Source organism: Lithobates pipiens, unplaced genomic scaffold (assembly GCF_037356315.1).
Source record: "Lithobates pipiens isolate NorthernLeopardFrog02 unplaced genomic scaffold, aLitPip1_a1.2 Scaffold_3, whole genome shotgun sequence".
NCBI lineage: Eukaryota > Metazoa > Chordata > Amphibia > Anura > Ranidae > Lithobates > Lithobates pipiens.
In genome coordinates, this window is record NW_027507790.1 from 147,421,263 (window position 1) to 147,443,583 (window position 22,321).

General features: G+C 44.0%; 1 protein-coding gene across 4 annotated transcripts in view; it reads right to left on the bottom strand.

The window, feature by feature from the left end:
- RHOBTB3 (Rho related BTB domain containing 3) overlaps positions 1-22,321 on the bottom strand; it is a 133,452-nt gene that overhangs the window by 48,647 nt on the left and 62,484 nt on the right. For all 4 annotated transcript variants that reach the window (XM_077462367.1, XM_077462366.1, XM_077462365.1 and 1 more), the window contains 3 exons: positions 21,634-21,730; positions 19,650-19,997; positions 1,739-1,851 (listed from right to left, as the gene is read on the bottom strand). In XM_077462367.1, the coding sequence (XP_077318493.1) occupies positions 1,739-1,851; positions 19,650-19,997; positions 21,634-21,730 (558 nt within the window). The remainder of the gene's footprint in view (positions 1-1,738; positions 1,852-19,649; positions 19,998-21,633; positions 21,731-22,321) is intronic.

Here is a 22,321-nt window from a genome sequence, read left to right on the forward strand (position 1 = left end):
GTTTCAGCAAACAGTCCGCTCAAAATTAGCATGGACGGACTTGCCCACACACGACGAACGAACAGTTTGCTGAAACCGTGCGCGATGACGTGAACGGCACGTACGACGGGACGGAAAATACGACGTCCTATACACTGCATTACAACTTTCGGCGTGTAAATCCTTTCTGAGCATGCGCGGAACTTAGTTTGACGAACAAGCCTACACACGAGGGGACTGTTCGCTGAAACCAAGTTTCAGCGGACAGTTTTTCGGAATTTCCGAAAAACTTTGTTCAGCAGACTGTTCGCTGAAACTGTCCGCTGAAAGCCCACACATGAGCGGACTGTCCGCTGAAACACTGTTCAGCGGACAAAGTTGGGCGAACAGTCCCCGCGTGTGTACGCGGCCTAACACTTCCATTAGCTTTCCCCACAGTTACAACCTGTTGTACCACCTACCCCACCCTATTAGATTGTAAACTCTTCTGAGCAGGGCCCTCATAATCCTCTTGTATTTTATTGTATTAGAACTATATTGTTTCCTTTTTATATTGTAAAGCGATGCATAGGCGCTATATTAATCCTGTATTATAATAATAATAATGTATCTGAATACTACTTAGACAGGCATGTTGCCTCTGATATTTTTATAGGAGAAACCATGTTACAAGACCATTAAAGTTAACAAAAATCTCCCCATAAGATTGTATGTGTACTTAACGTATGTTATTTACCTGTAAAAGGGCCAAAATCACAGATACTGCAACTGGGTTAGCAGCCCCAGCAGACTCAGAGTTGTCACCTCTCTGACTCTATGGTATTCTCTCCCCCTACTTTACCTTGCAACTCCATAAAGTTTATGTAAGGAGGTGAAGGGAGGGGTGGATATGCTGGGTCAGTATAGACAGCCATTCAACATGCATAGAAAAGTATAGGACTATGGCATGCAAGGGGGAGAAGAGACTGTGCTATGGAATAAAGAAGGAGGCAAAAGACCACAATAAGAAACACAATCATGTAGAGTAGATTACGGAGAAGATGGATTAGGGATGAGATCGATATGGTTTCATGTCACTTTAAGTTGGTGATGGGGTGTTTTTAAAGGTTGTAGCGAATGTAAATAATTGCCAAAATTTGTGAAACCTACACAAAAGAATATAATTTTTATGATTTCTAAGTACAGCCAGGTGTGTGTGTGTGTGTGTGTGTGTGTGTAGAATAGTCCCATGCCTCTTTGGAGGGCCAGAAGTGTTATAATAATTTTTTCCCCATCTTCCTTTTAGATGACGATGAGGGCAGAATGAGGACATCCTGTATACCCTTTTTCTACAAAAGTTAACTGCATGTACGTTCTTTGCTTCGCCCCTCACCGCCCCTATGCAGGAGTTTGCCAATGAAGGCCGAATGAGGACCTATACATGTCTTTTGTGAATTGCTACAATTAGGAAATAAACAATTATATACATTATATCACCAATTATACCCATTGTATATACTTAAAGAGGGCTTTAAATTTTTTTACAAAGTATTATGTGCATTCTTTCCTTCATGATACACTGTTGCTGTACAAGAGAATACCCTAATGATATGGTAAAAACTAGCGATTTCTTATCCAAACACTAGAAGACTGAGCAAGTAAAAAATGGAATATAATAGAGAAGCATTTCTATAAGAACATTTATTCTTCCAGATCTTTTTGGTGCCATCTCAATTTTAATGAAAAGAGGGAGCCATTGAAATGATCAGATCATACATACCAGGCTACGTTTTTTAAGCACACATTGTACTAAGTAACAGACATGTTCGACTTTTTCTTCATTTTTAAGTTTTTCTTTAATCTGTTGTTCCAGCAGTTCCCACTTAGATGCACCTTTATTAAGAAAATAAAGTATAAGATACTGCAAATCAGTTTGAAAAGTTGATTTGTTAATATTCAGATGACATGGTTTCTTTTTGCTATGTGCATTTGAACTTCAGCTAATCTGTGCTAGTTATAAAATGACTACAGCTAAAGACAGTGGCCATTGTGACAATGGACACTATAATGTGGCAGCTTCTCCCGACACTAGAGCTGCCCAATATACAATGACATCCATGCAGAGAGTGTCTAAAAACTGTCTTTCAGAAACAGGGGTACAGTGAAGAGGATTTCCCTACACACACCATGCATTAACACACATTGGGGGTTATTTACTAAAGGAAAATCCACTTTGCACTGCAAGTGTACTTGAAAGTAAAGTCCCTGTAGATCAGAGGGGTAGATCTGAAATGAGTGAAAGATCTGCTGATTATATCATCCAATCATGTGGAAGCTAAAGTGCTGTTTTTTTCCTTGCATGTTCCCTTCGGATCTACAGTGACTTTACTTCCAAGTGCAGTTGCAGTGCAAAGTGGATTTTTCCTTTAGTAAATAACCCCCCTTGTGTTAATGCAGCCCATTCATTTGAGCTACCCAACGCCCCACAACAGATCTGAAACCATGACACTGAGCACTGATACCCTGGTGTGTCCAGTATCAACACTAGTTTAGTGCATTGGGGTGCCATTCAAAATGGATGGCACCCCAACCAGGCCACATAGGCACAGTTACACAAATATGTGTCAAATCAAAGCATATTTGTGAGACTTTCATACTATATATATATATATATATATATATATATATATATATATATATATATATATATATATATATATAAATGTTATAGCTAGTACGACTATAGTTCATTTTAGGTGAGACACTCCTGGGGGGGGGGCACATGATACAGCTTTCTCCTTAGAATGCTAAAGGTACACCAGTTGATTATAATGAAGGCAGACCCTCCCATTCAGGAATTAATAATGAAAGGACATGATGAAACAAACAGCAATTTATTCAGAACATGTAGAAATCTGCAACAATGTTCTTTACCCACCCAAAAAGTGTCCCTTTCTCAACAGAAGTGAAGTTTCAAAGAAGAACTTTTTTTGATATACAAAACTTAATTCTGAATTATATTATCCTAGTGTAAATGTGATCCCAGGCTTATTTACTATAAATGCTATTTGCATGTGACATGGCTGTTATTACCTCTCTCAGGTCTTGCTTGTTTACAATATTTTACTGTAAAGCAACAGGTCACTTTAAGAATGCTGGCATGACAGGTAAGCCTGCAAAACTAGAGTTTCTTGATAAACAAGGTCATGTGTTTTTTGTTTTTTTAACGCAAACTATCAGAGCAGGTATTAAAAATTAGATGCATCTTCAGTGTTTAAGGTTAACTTCTGGGAAAAGCAAATATTGTCTAACTACAGGAGGCATGTGTATTCTTTTTTGAATCTACAGATCTTTGCAGTAAAATTAAATGCAACTTTGCCTCAGTCGCTGCTATAAAGACCAATCCCTGCTGCTCTCTTTCTTTGTGCAGGGTGACTGGTCTTGTCTTCACTTTTCTGCATGTGGCCTGTAGATGGCAGGGCCTTCAGGGCCCCTCCCATAGCTCTGCTCTCTTCAAAGGCACTGGGCAGCACAGTGATGATGTCACTGCTATTTTAATATCTCGGTTTTCAAAAGTATTTGGTGCACACAACGTAGATTTATATCTTGTGTGGTTTTTGAGGAATATATTTAAATTTATATATTTTATATACATTTATATTTAAAGTTTTTGTTACAAGAGTTCAGCTCTAAGCATACTCAGAGGGCACCAGTCTAAACTGACTCTATCATTTAAATAGTGTTCTCCTTCAAAAGTATAACACTAAGCCTCTCTTATTTTTTTTTTTTATATAAATTCCCATAGTGAAATACAGGATTCATTCGAAAGAGAGGACTGGTAAAGTGTGAAAGGAAACTATTGTATGTTCCAATAATGGCTGCTACTACTGGCTACTATTTAATCACATAGAGTATAATCTAAATACAGGTGTCTGATAACAGAATCCATACCTTTACCTTTAGTGGTATACTTTAGAACAGGGGTTTCCAAACTATGGCCCTCCAATTGTTCAGGAACTACAATATCCATCATGTATTGTCATGTCAGTGAATGTCAGAGTTTTACAATGCCTCATGGGATGTGTAGTTCCACAACAGCGGGAGGGCTGTCATTTAGAGATCCCTGCTTTAGACCACCGAACCATGTCAGAAATGAAAAAATACCTGCAACAGCTATTCTGTATTATTGTAGTGACAATATGAATACATAGGAGCTGTCCTGTGAAAACAGGAACACAAGTGAACATGTTATACAGTATCTTGCAAGAGTACACCCCTCACATTTTTGTAAGTATTTTATTATATTCATGTGACAACACAGAAGAAATTACACTTTGCTACAAAGTGCACAACTTGTATAACAGTGTACATTTTCTGTCCCCTCAAAATAACTCACACAGCCAATAATGTCTAAACCACTGGCAACAAAAGTGAGTACACCCCTAAGTAAAACTGTCAAAACTGGGCACAATTAGACATTTTCCCTCCCAGGTGTGATGTGACACGTTAGTGTCACAAGGTCTCAGGTGTGAATGGGGAGCAGGTGTATTAAATTTGGTGTTATCGCTCTCCCTCTCATACTGGTCACTGGAAAATGTAAGGAGTGTACTCACTTTTGTGAGATACTGTATACTCTAAGACCCCTTTCACACCAAGGGCGTTTTGCAGGCGCTATAGTGTTAGAAATAGTGCCTGCAATCCGCCCTATGAGCCCTTTCACATGAGGGCGTTTTCCCAGGCGCTATAGCGTTAGAAATAGCGCCTGAAATCTGCCCTAAGCACCATTGTCTGTAGTGTGAAAGTCTGAGGGCTTTCACACTACAGCGGTGCGCTGGCAGGACGTCAGGGAAAAGTCCTGCCAGTAGCTTCTTTGGAGCGGTGAAGGAGCGGGGTATTTACCGCTCCTCCACCGCTGCTCCCCATTGAAATCAATGGAGCAGCGCTGTATTACCGCCGGCAAAACGCCGCTAAATGGATGGCATCCCAACCAGGCCACATAGGCACAGTTACACAAATATGTGTCAAATCAAAGCATATTTGTGAGACTTTTATACTATACATATATATATGTAGGAAGGCCAGTATGGTGGCCTGAATTTATGGGAGGAGCCCGGGGGGTATTTAACCAGCCCGCTCGCCTGTGGTCTTTGTCGGTTTCCTGTGCACGGCACAACGTCACTAGGGCGACTCTTCGAAACTCGTTAGCGTCCGTGAGTTACCACTTCGTAGTTGTTAGAGGTCCTCGTTCCCGTTCGCAATTTATGTACTAACGCGTTGATTCGGCTGTCGCAGGTAGGGTTTTTTTCGGTTGACTTGTCATTTCATACATTGTAAATGTCTCGTCACTAAACCTCGATATCAAACTTACGAGTCATTCCTAAAACCCTACACACAGCCGCGACGTCTGTCTACTACTCGTTACGTTATCATACCAAACATTTCTTTGTTTTTTGTGTACCTCACACCGACGCAAAGACACAGCTTCGTTTAGGCGTGTCTCACTGTTTTATACTCCACAGACTAATCAATGTTTCTCGTGGATTTGATGGGCACTGGTCAGTGCCATGTCAAGGCCGAACCATTTCAAACCATGTCAGATCATTTTAAATCATTTCACTCTCACCTACCGCGCTCCGATTCGAATCCAGTCGCATCCACAATGCACCGATTCATCCCGGTGCGCCCCAGTTGTTTTTTCGGCCTCATTTCAGTACATGCTCCAGAGTCCCATTTGTTGAGTCCCCGACTCATGCCTCTGTCATGGTAAATCATTTCACTGTCACGTATCACGTTCCGATACGAATCCAGTCGCAGCTACGATGCACCAATTCGTCCGGCGTGCCCCAGGTATTTTTCGGCCTCATTTCAGTACATGCTCCAGAGTCCCGTTCGTTGTCAGTCGCAGGTTGCAGCGCACCGATTTGTGCCTCTGTCATGGGAAATCATTTCACTGTCACGTATCACGTTCCGATACGAATCCAGTTGCATCTACGATGCACCAATTCGTTCTGGCGTGCCCCAGGTATTTTTCGGCCTCATTTCAGTACATGCTCCAGAGTCCCGTTCGTGGTCCGTCGCAATCGCGGCACGACCGATTCGGGCCTCTGTCATGGCAAACTTTGTCACTCATTTCACTGTCACTCACCGCGCTCCGATTCGAATCTAGTCGCATCCGTGATGCACCGATTTGTTCCGATGTGCCCCAGTTGTTTACGGCCTCATTTCAGTACATGCTCCAGATTCAGGATTCATTGTCGGTTGCAGGTTTCGGTTCTTTGATTTATGTCTCTGTCATGGGAAATCATTTCACTGTCACGTATCACGCTTCGATACCAATCCAGTCGCATCGTGCGCTAATTCGTCTCGGCGCGCCCCAGGTATTTCAGCCACATTTCAGTACATGTTCCAGAGCATGCACGATTAACGGTCAGTCGCAACAGCGGCATGATCGATTCGTGCTTCTGTCATGGCAATCAAAATAATTTCACCGCCACGTACCGCACTCCGTTTCGAATCCAGTGGCATACGTGATGCACCGATTTGTTACGGTGTGCCCCAGTGCTTTAGCCTCATTTCAGTGCATGCTCCAGAGTCCGGTTCATCATCAGTCGCAGTCGCGGCACGACCGACTTATGCCTCTGTCATAACAGATATTTCATTAATTTGACCGTCATATACCGTGCCCCGATTCGAATCGGTCGCATCCGAGATGCACCGATTCATTCCGGTGTGCTCCAGTTGTTTTGTTCCCAATTGGCTCGGTCGCATTTCATTACATGCTCCACAGTTCAACTCGTCACTTATCGTCTGAAACGTCGTTTATCGCAGTCAGCCTATGTCACGGCAAACATTTCACTCATTCACTTCACACACTTGTTACTTGAGTCTAATCCACTCATACCAACAATACATTGGTTCGCACCCGTCATTTCAGCATTACAGGTATCGTTCGCATGTTGCCTGTCATTCCTCCAAGTCCGACACTCACTATAGATCGATCCTTCGTGCTTCGAAGTTCAGCCAAGGGTCTCGATTTGTTCGTTAAAACCTTCGCCTCACTGCTACTCCCCCTGTTAGTCACACAATCCAATGCATGTTGGTCTCCTTTCATACACCTTACGACCGGTTCCCATCAGGATTCGTTACATTTAGTTACAAAGATTCGTCTCAGTTTCATTTTCATACACGCTACAACCCGTTTCAATTCCAGTCGCCTCAGCGGCAAATCGATTCGTACCGAGTTCATTTCGTACTCTCCGCGGTCTGATCTATATTAGATTAAATTCATACACTTTGAAGGCGCATGCGCGGCAGCTCCATGGACGGTCGCATGTCCTGAGGGCTCCGTTCGCCCCGACCGTGATCCGCAGCCTTTGAGCCACACGGAGAAGAGATCATTACCGCAAACTCACCCGCTCGTCCCCGCGGATCAGCGCCACCCACTTAATGACCGTTAATCACGGCGAGACGCAGCTTATCCCGGCAGCTGACTCCGGAGTTCCAGGCCGCATCCGCCGCCATGATGGCGGACGCCGCTCCCGTCGCACAAGGCCTTCGTCTTCATCCGATGCCATCCATCGAGGATCAACTCACATCCGGCCCTAACTCCACGGATCCGAATCTTCAGTCTGTGAGTTACCAGCTGACATCACTTTCATCCCCAGCATCCACGGAATCATTGCTGGGGAGATTTAATGGGAGATCCCCACTCACTTCTATGGAGGACTATCTCTCCTCACCGGCGGCGCGTGGGGCTGCCCCATCTATCCAGACTAATCCCACTGATATCCCTGCCCTGCTAGAGACATTCTCCCAAATGCTATCCAGAGGCCTAGCTCAGAACGCATCCCATATTACCTCAATCATTCAAGCTGACCTACAGCAACTTGGGGCCAGGATTGAAGCAATAGAACTTAAAACTGACCAGACTGTTGCCAGAACCATACAAAATACTGACAGGATCTCTGAACTACAGGAGCAGCTGGACACCGCTTACTCTAAATTAGATGACCTTGAAAACAGGAATCGCCGATATAATTTTAGGCTCCGAGGCCTACCTGAATCTTTTAAAGAAACAGACGCGGTGGTACGCGCCTTTATTTCGTCACTATTACCTGATCTGCCTGACCATCGTCTAGAGTTGGATCGCGCTCACAGAGCACTTCAACCCCCTCGCCAAGATGGCCTACCCAGAGACATTGTGGTCAAACCCCACTTCTTTAAAACTAAGGAAGAAGTCATGCGCAAGGCCAGAGAAACTGAAAATCTATCCTTCCAGGGCCATCCAGTCCAAATCTTCTCGGATCTATCCCCATACACGATCCAGCTGCGGAGATCCGTGAAACCACTCCTGCAAATTTTAACACAAAACTCCATAGCTTATCGCTGGGCTTTCCCGTTCAGACTGCACTTCACTTATTCCAATAAACAATATGGCTTCTCCAACTTCACCGATGGTGAACGCCTGCTTCTTCAATTGGGCCTCATCTCTCACTCTCCTGCTGACCCTGCGGATCCCAAGTCCTCCAGTTCTGCGAAGAGGCCTCCCCCTGCAAGTCCCGACAAGCCCCTCTGGCAAAAGCAGAAGGCTAAACGTCCCAAGGATGGACGCCCAACTTGAAAGACTGTCTCTAAATGAGTCGACAATGATTACCTCTTTATGCTAATGACTCTTGGTTTTAGAATCCATGGTTACAGCGCGTATTTTACGCATTCTCCTTTTTCTCCCCCCTTTTTGTAAGGGTACATTCCTTCTCAGACGGGTGCGATTCGCACTACCACAGACTTCCTACATGACTCTTCTCCACGTGGCTTTCGATAGCTATCGCAAGCTTACGGCTCTCCCACTTATGATTGTTTTCCCATTCTTGTTCTACAGTTCTATTTTTATTTGCTTGGTTTTTCATAATTTTTTTTTTTTTTTTTTTTAAGCGGGTTTTCCGATGTCCCTCATTTCATTTGAAGGGGCATTGGGCCTTAGGTGGGTCTCGGTCGGGGTGGTTTGCACTGCGCCCCCACCGGTCTCCGAGTGACGGGCCTTCTCTTCCCCTCACTCAGAGGCTCCCACACTTTTCCCTTTTTGGGACTTTTTCCCGAGACTAGGCTTCTCGGGCCTTACATGCAGGGGACTGACGTGTGTCATTCTCCCCTGCAGATTGTTTCATGCATTGTATGTGTTTTATCTGTTTTTGTTCTTTCAAAGATATCCATAGCTTTAAGGTGGTTACGATGTCTTTTGCACTTTCTCTGCAGGATCAGTCAACTCCTTCCTTACCCCTTTTTTCCTCCCCTCTTCTCCCGGGTCTACCAGGGCTCCTCTAAGCTGACAGCCTCACTTCCTTTTGCTGAGGCCTTCCTACGTCTAGATGGTCCCTCTCTTCGCAAGGATATGGTAAGAGATCCCTATATAACATACTGGCTATTTCCTCTGACTCGCTATGCCTGATCAAGCAACTCCCCCTTCCTTCTGTATAGCAACACATAATGTGCAGGGGATGAACTCTCCCATCAAAAGGAGAAAACTATTTCAATTATACCAAGCCCAAAAGATAGATGTAATTCTCATGCAGGAAACTCACTTCAAATCCACGTATAATCCCTCCTTCCTACATAGTAGATTTCCCCTCTTCTTCCTGGCTAACGCCAAAAACAAAACTAAAGGGGTCGCAATATGCATATCTAAGTACCTTAGATTCACCGTAACAGACATATTTAGAGATAAGGAAGGTAGGTTTATTTTGGTTAAGGGATCCCTGGATGGAAATATCTACTCATTTGTGTCGTACTATGCTCCTAATAAGGGACAATCAGCTTTCTTTCACTCCATGATGTCCACGTTGGACCCTCTACTAGAGGGTAAGGTAATAATGGGGGGTGATACTAACATCCCATTTGACCAGTCCCTGGATAAAACAGGAAAGGGGTCAGCTCGCAACAGAAAACCTCCTAAACAGAGCACTAAGATAGCGGCTACCCTACACTCGAGAGGCTTAGTGGACATATGGAGAGAAAAGAACCCCACATGTAAAGACTTCACCCATTACTCAGCCCCCCACCAGGTACATGCCAGGATCGATCACATTTTTGTGCAATCACACACTATTCCATTGGCCATAAGATCGGAAATCAGGGACACATCATTATCTGACCATTCACTTGTACTACTTCACGTTCAGTCCACCCACAACCTCAGCAATAGATTCACGTGGCGTCTTAACGAGGGTCTCCTTAGTGACCCAGCTCATAGTGCAGACATCTCCACTGCCATAAAAGAATACTTCTCCCTTAATAAGGATCCCTTTACAGCCCCTGATGTTCTCTGGGCGGCACATAAAGCTGTGATCAGGGGGAGAATCATCCAAATCTCGTCCCAACTAAAAAGAGGGAGGAAGGCTCACGTAGATTCTCTATCCAAGGAATTCCGATTACTAAGCAAAGCTCATAAACGTACCCCCACTAGAGAATCCCTGGAAGCCCTGCAAGCAGCTAGGACTGCTCTCAATTTGGCTCTCACCACCGAGGCCGAGAAACACTTAAGATGGTCTGGGGCCAGGTTTTATTATCAGAAAGACAAGATGGGTTCTAAACTTGCAGCCAAATTATCCCCGAGGCCTCGTCCCTCGGCGTTCCCGAAAATTAGAGATCAGGACGGAATTCTAACACAGAATCCCCTCCGTATCATGTCATCCTTTCATAAATTCTACTCCTCCCTATATAAAGTTGATGAGGATAAACCACAACCCTCCGTGGATCAATTCCTGGATACTGTCTCCCTCCCGACATTGTCACCTGAACATGCAAACCTACTAGAAGACCCAATTACGGTTACTGAAGTCCTAGAGGTGATCAAACATCTTAAAAGTAATTCTGCCCCAGGTCCTGATGGCTTCTCTGTGGGATATTATAAGAAATTTGCCCCGGTCCTGGCCCCTTTTTTGGTCGATTTCTTCAACTCCATCCGGTCCGGCTCTCCCTTGGATAAAGCCCTGAACTTAGCCTATGTTTCTGTCATTCCTAAACCTGGCAAAGACGCATCCTTGGTGCAAAACTATCGCCCAATTTCGCTTATCAACAATGACCTAAAAATCTTAACTAAGGTGCTTTCTAATAAGATCTCTTCATTTATTTCACGATATATTCACAAGGATCAGGTGGGCTTTATCCCGGGGAGACAAGGTCCGGACCAAATCAGGCGAGCAGTAGATATCATCTCTATTCTTAACTCACATTGGGATGGCGGTCCCTCACAGGACGGCTTTTTGTTGTCCATTGACTTGCAAAAGGCCTTTGATACACTTACGTGGCCCTTTCTGTTTCGAGTCCTAGAGAAATGGGGCTTTGGTCCCCTTTTTCTGGGTACTCTCAAAGCCTTGTATTCTACCCCAAGTGCACAAGTCCGTCTACAAGGATGTTATTCAGAGACGTTCAACATCAAAAAAGGCACCAGACAGGGGTGCCCACTGTCACCCCTGCTATTTGCCATAGCCATAGAGACTCTAGCCATTGCCATTAGAGCTCACCCTGATATTAGAGGAGTCCGTTGTGGTCCACAAGAACACAAATGTGCTTTATTCGCGGATGATCTCCTCCTCTTTTTAACTTCCCCACTGATCTCCACACCTAATGTTTTTGCCCTCTTGGAAGCATTTGGACTAGCCTCGGGTCTACAAATGAACGCATCAAAATCCCTAGCTCTCAATGTCACCGTTCCCCTGCCTATAGTAAGTACACTACAGAATCATTTCCCTTTTACATGGTGCCGTGATTCCTTACCTTATCTAGGCATCCGACTAACATCTAATATGAACACTCTCTATTCGGCCAATTATCCTTCCGCCCTTGCAAAATTATCTGCAGATTTACTAACCTGGTCCCATCTCGGTCTCTCCTGGCTAGGTCGCATCTTTGCGGTCAAAATGACCCTCCTTCCCCGTATCCTGTATCTGTTTAGATCCCTTCCTCTCCCCGTAAAGAAAGCCCAACTCCAACCACTTCAATCTAAAATCCTTCAATTCATCTGGGGCTCCAAGGGTTGCAGAGGATCAAAACAATTATTGTATAGACTCAAAAAGCAAGGAGGCCTAGCGCTACCTAACATTTGGTGGTATTACCAAGCAGCTCAATTAACCCAGATCTCTATGGTTTATTCCCGGGGCCCCAAACCGGATTGGGTTGCTATTGAAAGACTGGCTGCCCCTCATTACACCATTGACTATCTCATCTGGGCTCCGCCTAGAAGCCGTCCCCCTATCATGTCTCCCACCCTCTCCCATTCGCTAGCCCTATGCGATCGGTTACATAAAAACCCTGCATTGATCTCCAAATTACGACCGTTAACGCATGTTTTTCACAATCCAGACTTCCCGCCGGGTATGAATATCCTAGCCTTTAGTTGGTGGCTCAATAAAGGGCTACTCAGGATTGGAAATTTTTTTAACGCCTCGGGCCCTGTCTCACTTTCTTTCTGCCTGAAAAAACTCGAGATGCCACTAGCTGAACGATTTCGATTCTCCCAACTAAACCATTTCTTGCACTCCAAATGGCCCGATAGACCAAATCCTCCTACTATCACGACATACGAGTCATGGTGTTCGGACATAGCGAGTCAGAGGGGAGGGATCTCTACGATTTATACAGCTCTAGCTTCTGTTAAGACCAAACCTTCCTATGCATTAGCCTGGGAAAATGATCTCAATATTTCGTGGGATAGTGACCTATGGTACTCCTGCTTCCAAAGATCTTTCACCGGGATCCTCAATGTATCCCTGATTGAAGCTAGCCTTAAACTTGTCACTAGGTGGTACAGGGTTCCCGCCCGACTGGCACAGATCTTTCCGGAGGTGTCTCCAATTTGTTTCCGTGGCTGCGGACATATAGGTTCATTGCTCCACACATGGTGGACTTGCCCACATATCAGGGGCCTTTGGAACAGGGTATTTGCCCTAATTCGCAAGTTGGTATCGCTTCCAGTTCCCCAAAATCCGGAAGTGGCATTGCTTAACCGCAAAGTGGACAAAGCCAATAAATCTTCTCAGAAACTTATATTCTTTATCCTTTTAGGCACCAAAATCACGATAGCAGCCCACTGGAAACAACATACAGTCCCATTCGGGGCGGTTAAACGAAAGATCTCCTGGATTATGGCGCAAGAGAAGTTGGTCAGTCGCATGCAGGACAAGGCCTCCTTCTTTGAGAAAGTGTGGGAACCCTGGGCCACATTCCACAAAATCCCCCTCGTTCAGGGGTTATAACTTGTATTTTTATAACTTGACTAATCCTTATGCTCAGAAACCCTGGTAGACCCCCCCACCCCCCCTTGATCCCCCCTCACCTTTCTCCTTCCCCCTCTCCTACTCCCCCCCCCCCTTTTTTTTTTGTTGTTTTGTTTTTTATTTTTGGATTACTCTAGGACGAGATTGGAGCGGACTGATCCCATTCTCTCCTTGATACCTGCTCAGTTAACTGTTCTATTTTCCCACCTGATAGTTTATAAGGCCTTACACTCCCTCATAGATGGTACAGGGTGTAATGGTTACTATAATTCTTGTTGGTTATAAGTGTTATGCACAGACTGCACCCGGCGCCGCTTTGGCTTTCCGGGCTTCCTTAAGGTACTCAGTCTTCCGTGCTACTAGTTTATTACTAATTTGTCCTTCATTATGTTTTAACTAGTCCAGTCTCTGTCAGCCTATCTAGGTCGGGGCGGGGTGGGGGGGTCTCCTACCACAGCAAGTACCCTTTTCGGGGTGGTGGGGGACCTTCTGTCACTCTTTCCTAGACCGCCCGAAATAGGGTGTAGGTGTGAGATGCACCCCTAATAACAGCACCAAGCAGTGACGACTTCGTATTTAAGTTACCGCTAACGGACAATCTTGCCTGAATAGCTGAGTCCCGCGCCCGTTAGATTCCCTCAAAGTTATTCTCCTTAGGGCGATCGGGTATCCTGATGTGTCTACATAGATCCTGACCGAAGCTTAATACATGTTTGGTTTTGTTAGCTTAGGATCTTGCAGTGTGTATTACCGATGTTTACCGATAACATGTGCCTTTTTCTTAACGTCCATTGTCAATGAACAACCATCTACTATAGTATTTCTTGATGATGTAAGGCTGACATGTCATGTTTTATTGTTCTTTCGGTTTGCATAAAATCAATAAAAATATTGAAAATAAATTCATACACTTTAAAACTGGTTCTTATCAGATTAATTTCATGCGATCGACTCATATAGGATTAGTTTCATTCTTACGACCGATTCATATCGAATTCATTCCATACACATCCAAGAAACAACTTCTTGCAAATCACTGCTAGCACGCACCCAAGCATACACTCCCTGCAATCATTGCAAACACATATCCAGGCACAGACTTCTTGCAATCGTTGCAAGCACGCATTTCCTGCAATCATTGCAAACACATATCCAGGCACAGACTTCTTGCAATCGTTGCAAGCACGCATTTAAGCATAGTCTTCTTGCAATCGTTGCAAGCACGCATTCAAGCATGGACTTCTTGCAGTCGTTGCAAGTACCCATTCAAGCATAGACCTCTTGCAATCATTGCAAGCACGCATTCGAGCATAGACCTCTTGCAATCGTTGCAAGCAGATATCCAGGCACAAACATATTGCAATCATTGCTAGCAGGCAGTTCTGGCTAGCTCAAATAGATTGCTTTAGGAAAAAGCCTGGATAGTTTCCTAAATGTACATAATATAACGGGGTACTTATATTTATAGGTAAAGTTGATCCAGGGAAAAATCCGATTGCCTCTCGAGGGATCAGGAAGGAATTTTTTCCCCTGCTGTAGCAAATTGGACTATGCTCTGCTGGGGTTTTTTGCCTTCCTCTGGATCAGCTGTGGGTGTAGAATTGGGTATGTTGGGTTGTGCGATACTTTATTTATTTGATTTGTGGTTGGACTGGATGGACTTCTGTCTTTTTCGACCTGGCTACCCATGTATCCTACCATAACTCCTTGCAATCGTTGCAAGCACGCATCCTGGCATAACTCCTTACAATCGTTGCAGGCACGCATCCTGGCATAACTCCTTACAATCATGGCAAGCACGCATCCTGGTGTAACTCCTTGCAATCGTTGCAGGCACGCATCCTAGCATAACATCTTGCAATCATTACAAGCACGCATCTTGGCATAACATCTTGCAATCGTTGCAAGCACGCATCCAAACACACGTTCAAGCACAACTCCCGCAGTCTTCGCAAGCACATGCGGTAACACGAATTTCTCACAGTCACTACGAACACATCTCCAGTGACAAACTCCCGTGCAATTGTCGCAAACACACGTTTAAACACAACTTTTGCAATCATGCCAAGGCACGCGACTTAGCATAAGTTCTTGCAATCATTCTTTTGCAAGCACATTCTCAGTGGCACACAAACTGGATACACGTCATTTTCAGCAGCACTTAATTGGCCACTTGTCTCCTGTGGCTTTTTCTTACAAGCCACTCACCGTTTCCTGTCTGTCATCTCTCCCTTAGGACAGTTGAGTTCAACTTTCGTCCTGCACCAGGATCGTGTTGACACACGCAACTGGCTTCTTCTTGTAACACGGTCAGGCTATTCCTAGCCAGCGTTCAGCATTTCTTATCCTTACAGGACCCGGAGAGCCATCTGTCTTTACGGCCCATACAGTAAGATCCCCACTACGAGGTATCCAGAGGCATCAGCCCATAGCCAACGGCAAACGCTCTCGCCCATCACAACTGCCGTCTTTAGGGGCATATAAAATCCTCGCACATTCCCCAGTCTAGTCATCCAAGCGCCCATCTACCTGGCCCTTTGTGGTTTTCCATGGCCTAGCCAATTTATCATTAGTAGCACTGGCAGCCAGGTTCTACACAGACACCACCTGATGAATGCTCAAATCTGCAATACGGGCCATTCCCCAGGGTCGATCTTTATGTCACGCCTCCTGATCTTCCTCTCACGGACACAGGACCCCTCTCAAATCCTTAATTTAGATGCCATGGCAATAGCAGACCTATCAATGTTGGAAGGTTCCTTACTGCATGGATTGGTATAGCGATGTTTACACCATCTACGATGCCCCTGTCACCCCTGGTAGTGACAGATGCCGCAGCCTCCACAGGCTTCGCTGTAATTTTTGGCCACCACTGGTTTACAGAACCATGGCATCAGGGATACTCCTAAACCCTGGGTTTACCTGGACTTCCTCCCTCTTCAAGCTATACCCGGTCATGACAGCCTCTCAACTCTGGGGTCATCTCAGGACAGGACAGGCCGTGGCTTTCACCACAGACAACTGGGCCGAGGTTGATCTTGTTGATGAAGCCAGGTCTGGACCGCTCTCGGTTATGTCCTTCCTGCGCAGACTGCTGCAGTTATCTTGGCGGCACCAGGTTAATGTCCATTGTATGTTCATTCCAGGCTGTCATCTTCTGGGACAGGTCTACTATCTTCACTAGTTCGCAATTTGGCCTTCTGCCCAGCCTGCTCATACAAACAGCCAGTTACTTAGCTTACTACAGGTTCTGATGGCCCAGCAAGTTCACCTTCAGCAATCCCACAGGCCAAGTTCTGCGTAGTCGTCACTTGGCTCGCTACCAACACCATTTCATCCTCCACCTTGCAGTGTCTAAAACCCAGCAATCTGGCTCCAGGATAGACGTCCATTTCTATAGAACAAACAGTACCTGGTGTCGAGTAACCATACTCGACCACCTACTGTCACTCCTACCGGAACGCGTAAACTCTAGTCCCCTGTTGCCTTTTCGTGCTAACACTTGTGTACCTGTTAGTTTTCCAAACACATGGGGTTCTTCTACGCAGCCTACACCTCGACCCCGGTCCATACCGTGGTCACTCTTTAGTATTGGAGCACCCTTGGCAGCATCTTGGCATGGGTCCCAAGTCACGTCATTGAGAGACTAAGCAGTTGGAACCCTGCCTACCTCGCCCAGTACATCCCTAATCCTCGGGTGGAAATGGCATAAGCATTCACCAAACTTGCTCAACTAATTAAGCTAAAACGAATAAAACTACACCCCTACCTGAGTGTTTTTGCCCCCTTAATTTGGTATACCGACCATCAGACCAGGGCACACTTCAGGTCCATTTCATGTTGTAAATCTTATGGTAAGTCTATTTGTTCATATCCGTATCGGCCATAGGGCTTCGACCATAAATATATATATATATATATATATATATATATATATATTCTCCTTAGAATGCTAAAGGTGCACCAGTTGATTATAATGAAGACAGACCCTCCCATTCAGGAATTAATCATGAAAGGACATGAGGAAACAAACAGCAATTTATTCAGAACATGTAGAAATCTGCAACAATGTTCTTTACCCACCCAAAAAGTGTCCCTTTCTCAACAGAAGTGAAGTTTCAAAGAAGAACTTTTTTTAATATACAAAACTTAATTCTGAATTATATTATCCTAGTGTAAATGTGATCCCAGGCTTATTTACTATAAATGCTATTTGCATGTGACATGGCTGTTATTACCTCTCTCTGGTCTTGCTTGTTTACCATATTTTACTGTAAAGCAACAGGTCACTTTAAGAATGGTGGCATGACAGGTAAGCCTGCAAAACTAGTTTCTTGATAAACAAGGTCATGTGTTTTTTGTTTTTTTAACGCAAACTATCAGAGCAGGTATTATAAATTAGATGCATCTTCAGTGTTTAAGGTTAACTTCTGGGAAAAGCAAATATTGTCTAACTACAAGAGGCATGTGTATTCTTTTTTGAATCTTCAGATCTTTGCAGTATAATTAAATGCAACTTTGCCTCAGTCGCTGCAATAAAGACCAATCCCTGCTGCTCTCTTTCTTTGTGCAGGGTGACTGGTCTTGTCTTCACTTTTCTGCATGTGGCCTGTAGATGGCAGGGCCTTCAGGGCCCCTCCCATAGCTCTGCTCTCTGCAAATGCACTGGGCAGCACAGTGATGATGTCACTGCTATTTTAATATCTCGGTTTTCAAAAGTATTTGGTGCACACAATGTAGATTTATATCTTGTGTGGTTTTTGAGGAATATATTTAAATTTATATATTTTATATACATTTATATTTAAAGTTTTTGTTACAAGAGTTCAGCTCTAAGCATACTCAGAGGGCACCAGTCTAAACTGACTCTATAATTTAAATAGTGTTCTCCTTCAAAAGTATAACACTAAGCCTCTCTTATTTTTTTTTTTAATATAAATTCCCATAGTGAAATACAGGATTCATTTGAAAAAGAGGACTGGTAAGGTGTGAAAGGAAACTATTGTATGTTCCAATAATGACTGCTACTATTGGCTAATATTTAATCACATAGAGTATAATCTAAATACAGGTGTCTGATAACAGAATCTCACTTTCTCACTTTTGTGAGATACTGTATACTCTAAGACCCATTTCACACCAAGGGCGTTTTGCAGGCGCTATAGTGTTAGAAATAGTGCCTGCAATCCGCCCTATGAGCCCTTTCACACAAGGGCGTTTTCCAGGCGCTATAGCGTTAGAAATAGCGCCTGAAATCCGCCCTAAAAAAGCTGCACCATTGTCTGTAGTGTGAAAGCCCGAGGGCTTTCATACTACAGCGGTGCACTGGCAGGACGTCAGGAAAAAGTCCTGCCAGTAGCTTCTTTGGAGCGGTGAAGGAGCGGGGTATTTACCGCTCCTCCACCGCTGCTCCCCATTGAAATCAATGGGGCAGCGCTGTAATACCGCCGGCAAAACGCCGCTATTGCGGCGTATTGCTGGCGGTTTTAACCCTTTCTTGGCCGCTAGCAGGGGGTAAAAGAGCCCCGCTAGCAGCTGAAATGCACCGCAATTCCGTCAGTAAAATGCCGCTAAAAATACTCTATGGGCGGTGTGGTGTGAAAGGGGTCTAACAGCTGCACCATTGTCTGTACTGTGAAAGCCCAAGGGCTTTCACACTGCAGCAGTGTGCTGGCAGGACGTCAGGAAAAGTCCTGCCAGCAGCTTCTTTGGAGCGGTGAAGGAGCGGGGTATTTACCGCTCCTCCACCGCTGCTCCCCATTGAAATCAATGGGGCAGCACTGTTATACCGCAGGCAAAACGCCGCTATTGCGGTGTATTGCCGGCGGTTTTAACCATTTCTCGGCTGCTAGCGGGGGTAAAAGCGTTCCGCTAGCGGCCGAAATGCGCCGCAAATCTGCCACAAATCCGGCGGTAAAACGCAGCTAAAAATAGCTGCGTTTTACTGCCCACGCTAAGGGGCGATGTGGTGTGAAAGGGGTCTAAAAATAGCAGCGTTTTACCGCAGACGCTATGGGCGGCGTGGTGTGAAAGGGGTCTAAGCTGGTTTAGCCTTAAACCATGGAATCTGTACAATGACACCTGTTTGTATAAATATATTTCTTAGTTTTAGCTCAACTGCTGCAGATTTCTAGAAATGTACTGGGCTATAATGACTAAGTAGGAGTTGAACCAAAAAACAAAAGTGACATTGCATAACTGGGCAAGCTTTGGTACATCTGGGGTCACATGAAGCTGATGGAGAAAATATCTCATCTGCATCTGGTGCATCTAAATTTCTACTAGGTCATAGAAACAAAACATAGCATGTAGGCTACATGTAATATAAAGGAAGTAACATTATGGAAAAAAAAAAAGAAAATGGCAATATAGATGTATTATTATAATTAATTATAATTATTATTATTATAGATGTATTACCTGAGTAAATGAAGTTAAGAATGCTGGGTAAGCACATTTGGAAGTCACAGTCTTTAACAATGACTCTGACCGAAGAATTGTGGGCAGTGCCTGCAGATTCTTCATACAGAGAGAATAGGAAATGTGCTGTCCCGTATATGCAGGGGTCAGAGATATTTCTGCAGGAGTTAGCGGCAAACAAGTGCGCAAAGACAGGACTGACACTGCACAGCACTACTCTGTGGGCTCCACACACTGGCCTTAAGTCCGCTGTACAGAAGATGACATCCGCACATTGGCAGCGAACCAGCAGATCCTGTATGTCAGATATATATCGCGAAGGTTCATGTTTCAAGACTGGCATCTTTTCTGTAATAAAAAAAAAATCCCAAAACATTAGACCTCTAGTTGTTGAACTTTTGCCACCAATGTATTATATGCTTGTTACATTTGACACAGCCTTTTGTGCCAAGCATAACTCTTCTATAGACATCAAAAGACAGTAATATCCGCAGGGACAATCAAGCTTTCCTCAGGCATTTATGCAAACTACCAGCTCCCTAAACGCAAACAAGCAAGCAATCTGACAACATTTTCCATCTGGTATTGATTAAGATTTTGGTAATGATTCATTCTCCCCAACAAGTTTTGGGCAGCAGTGTCTACTGGATAGATTTTGGAACGGTCTTCAATCAAGCCATTCATTTCGAATGGGCCGTTCAATACAGAACACTGCAACTTTTTTTTTTCCAGCAGATCTCCACCTGCAGGCACAAAAATACAAAACAGTGCCATACATTTATTTTCTGGCACTTTTTGTGTTTTCATCTATTACTTTACAGCCTGTTTTAAAATACCTGTTTACAAACCACAATAACCCAAGATGCATTCATTAGTAACAGCAGCAGCTCACCCAGAGGTGTGCACCCCAAAGCTCAAACACACACACGCATGTATGTATATATGTATGTATGTGTGTGCGTGTATATTATATATATATATACACACACACACACACACACACACACATATATATATATATATACACAGTACATATATACACACACACACACACACACACACACACACACATTCTATATAATAATATTATATATAATTAAAAAACAAATAAAAAGAAACAAAAACTACTGACACCTGTACACCGCTCTACAGACACATCCATGTTTTAGTGCATGTTTACTTTTATTTATAAGAGAGTGTGTGTGTGTGTGTGTGTGTGTGTGTGTGTGTATATATACACACACACACACACACACACACTCTTATAAATAAAAGTAAACATGCACTAAATCATGGATGTGTCTGTAGAGTGGTGTACAGGTGTCAGCAGTTTGTTTCTTTTTATTATTACATTTTTTTTCTTTTTACAAAATTATTTATTTTTTAAAATATTATTTTACAATTGTTTTAGGAGCCCGACTTTGGTGAAATACAGTATCAGGGGTCTAAACAGATGTCTCAGGTTTGAGACAGAGGAAGGGACTGTGGGCAGATTTCCCAGTCCCTTTCTCTCCAGTCCCAGCTTTATTGGTCCCTTCCCCCACTCTCCATCCTAAAACATTCCCCACAGCAGCTGGGGGGAGAGGAGAGGAGGGTGCCTACAGCACTGTGGGGTGGAGGATATGGGGGGGGGGGATCTGCACTACACAGGGTAATAAGAGCATGCCAGGCACATCCAACACACCCTGCGCATACGCCTATGCTGTTATCACATTAACAAGATGGCTGTATATAAAAATACTTTTCAACATTAAAGTTGGAAACGCAAAGCTCTTCCACATGTACCTTGCAATAGCAGTGTAGTGAAATGAATATCAGAAATTAGAGAGGGTAGGCTTTTAGGGGTATCTCATACAGATTGATTTACTTATTCATCCACAGAAAATCATGTACAGTAAAAAGAAATGGTATGGGATCTGAACTGCTGAGTACTGGAAGATGAATGGTGGTATGGGAGTATGGAGTGAATTCCTTATAATATTACCTGGTAGTAGAAGAGATGGAGGTTTAATCCAATTCTTTGTTTTCTTTCCAATTAAAGCTGACTTGCGGTGGATAGTCTTGTTTATGTAATATTCCAACTAAGAAAAAGAGAAAAAAAAACATATTGGTAATGTTATATCTTCTAGGATTTTCCATCCTCCTTCCAACCTACCCCATTTAACTAACAAAACTGAGTCCAGTCCAAAACAAGCAAAGTTGAACATAATGCAGACAATCATGGAGGAATGTTTTATATACAGTAGTCTCAATACGAAGCAGAAACTACGTGTACAATTAGCAAAATTGGAATGCTCATCCCACAGCCACGTCTGAGGGCAAGATACCTTCAGAAATGTGGAATGGACAGAAAGACCAATTGTATTCAGTGGAGGAAAGAGACAGTGACTGAGAGAAAGCCTACTTCTTATTAGTTGCTGTGAGTTTATAATTGTTGAGAACGGGGCATGTTTGGAGGCATGTTTCTTTAGATTTCAAGTGTTTAGCGAGTAGGCCTCGGAATCTAGTTTGTCTAGCACAGTGATGGCGAACCTTGGCACCCCAGATGTTTTGGAACTATATTTCCCATGATGCTCCACTACACATGCTGAGTGCATGATCATCATGGGAAATGTAGTTCCAAAACATCTGAGGTACCAAGGTTCGCCACCACTGGTCTAGCACATGGGAGG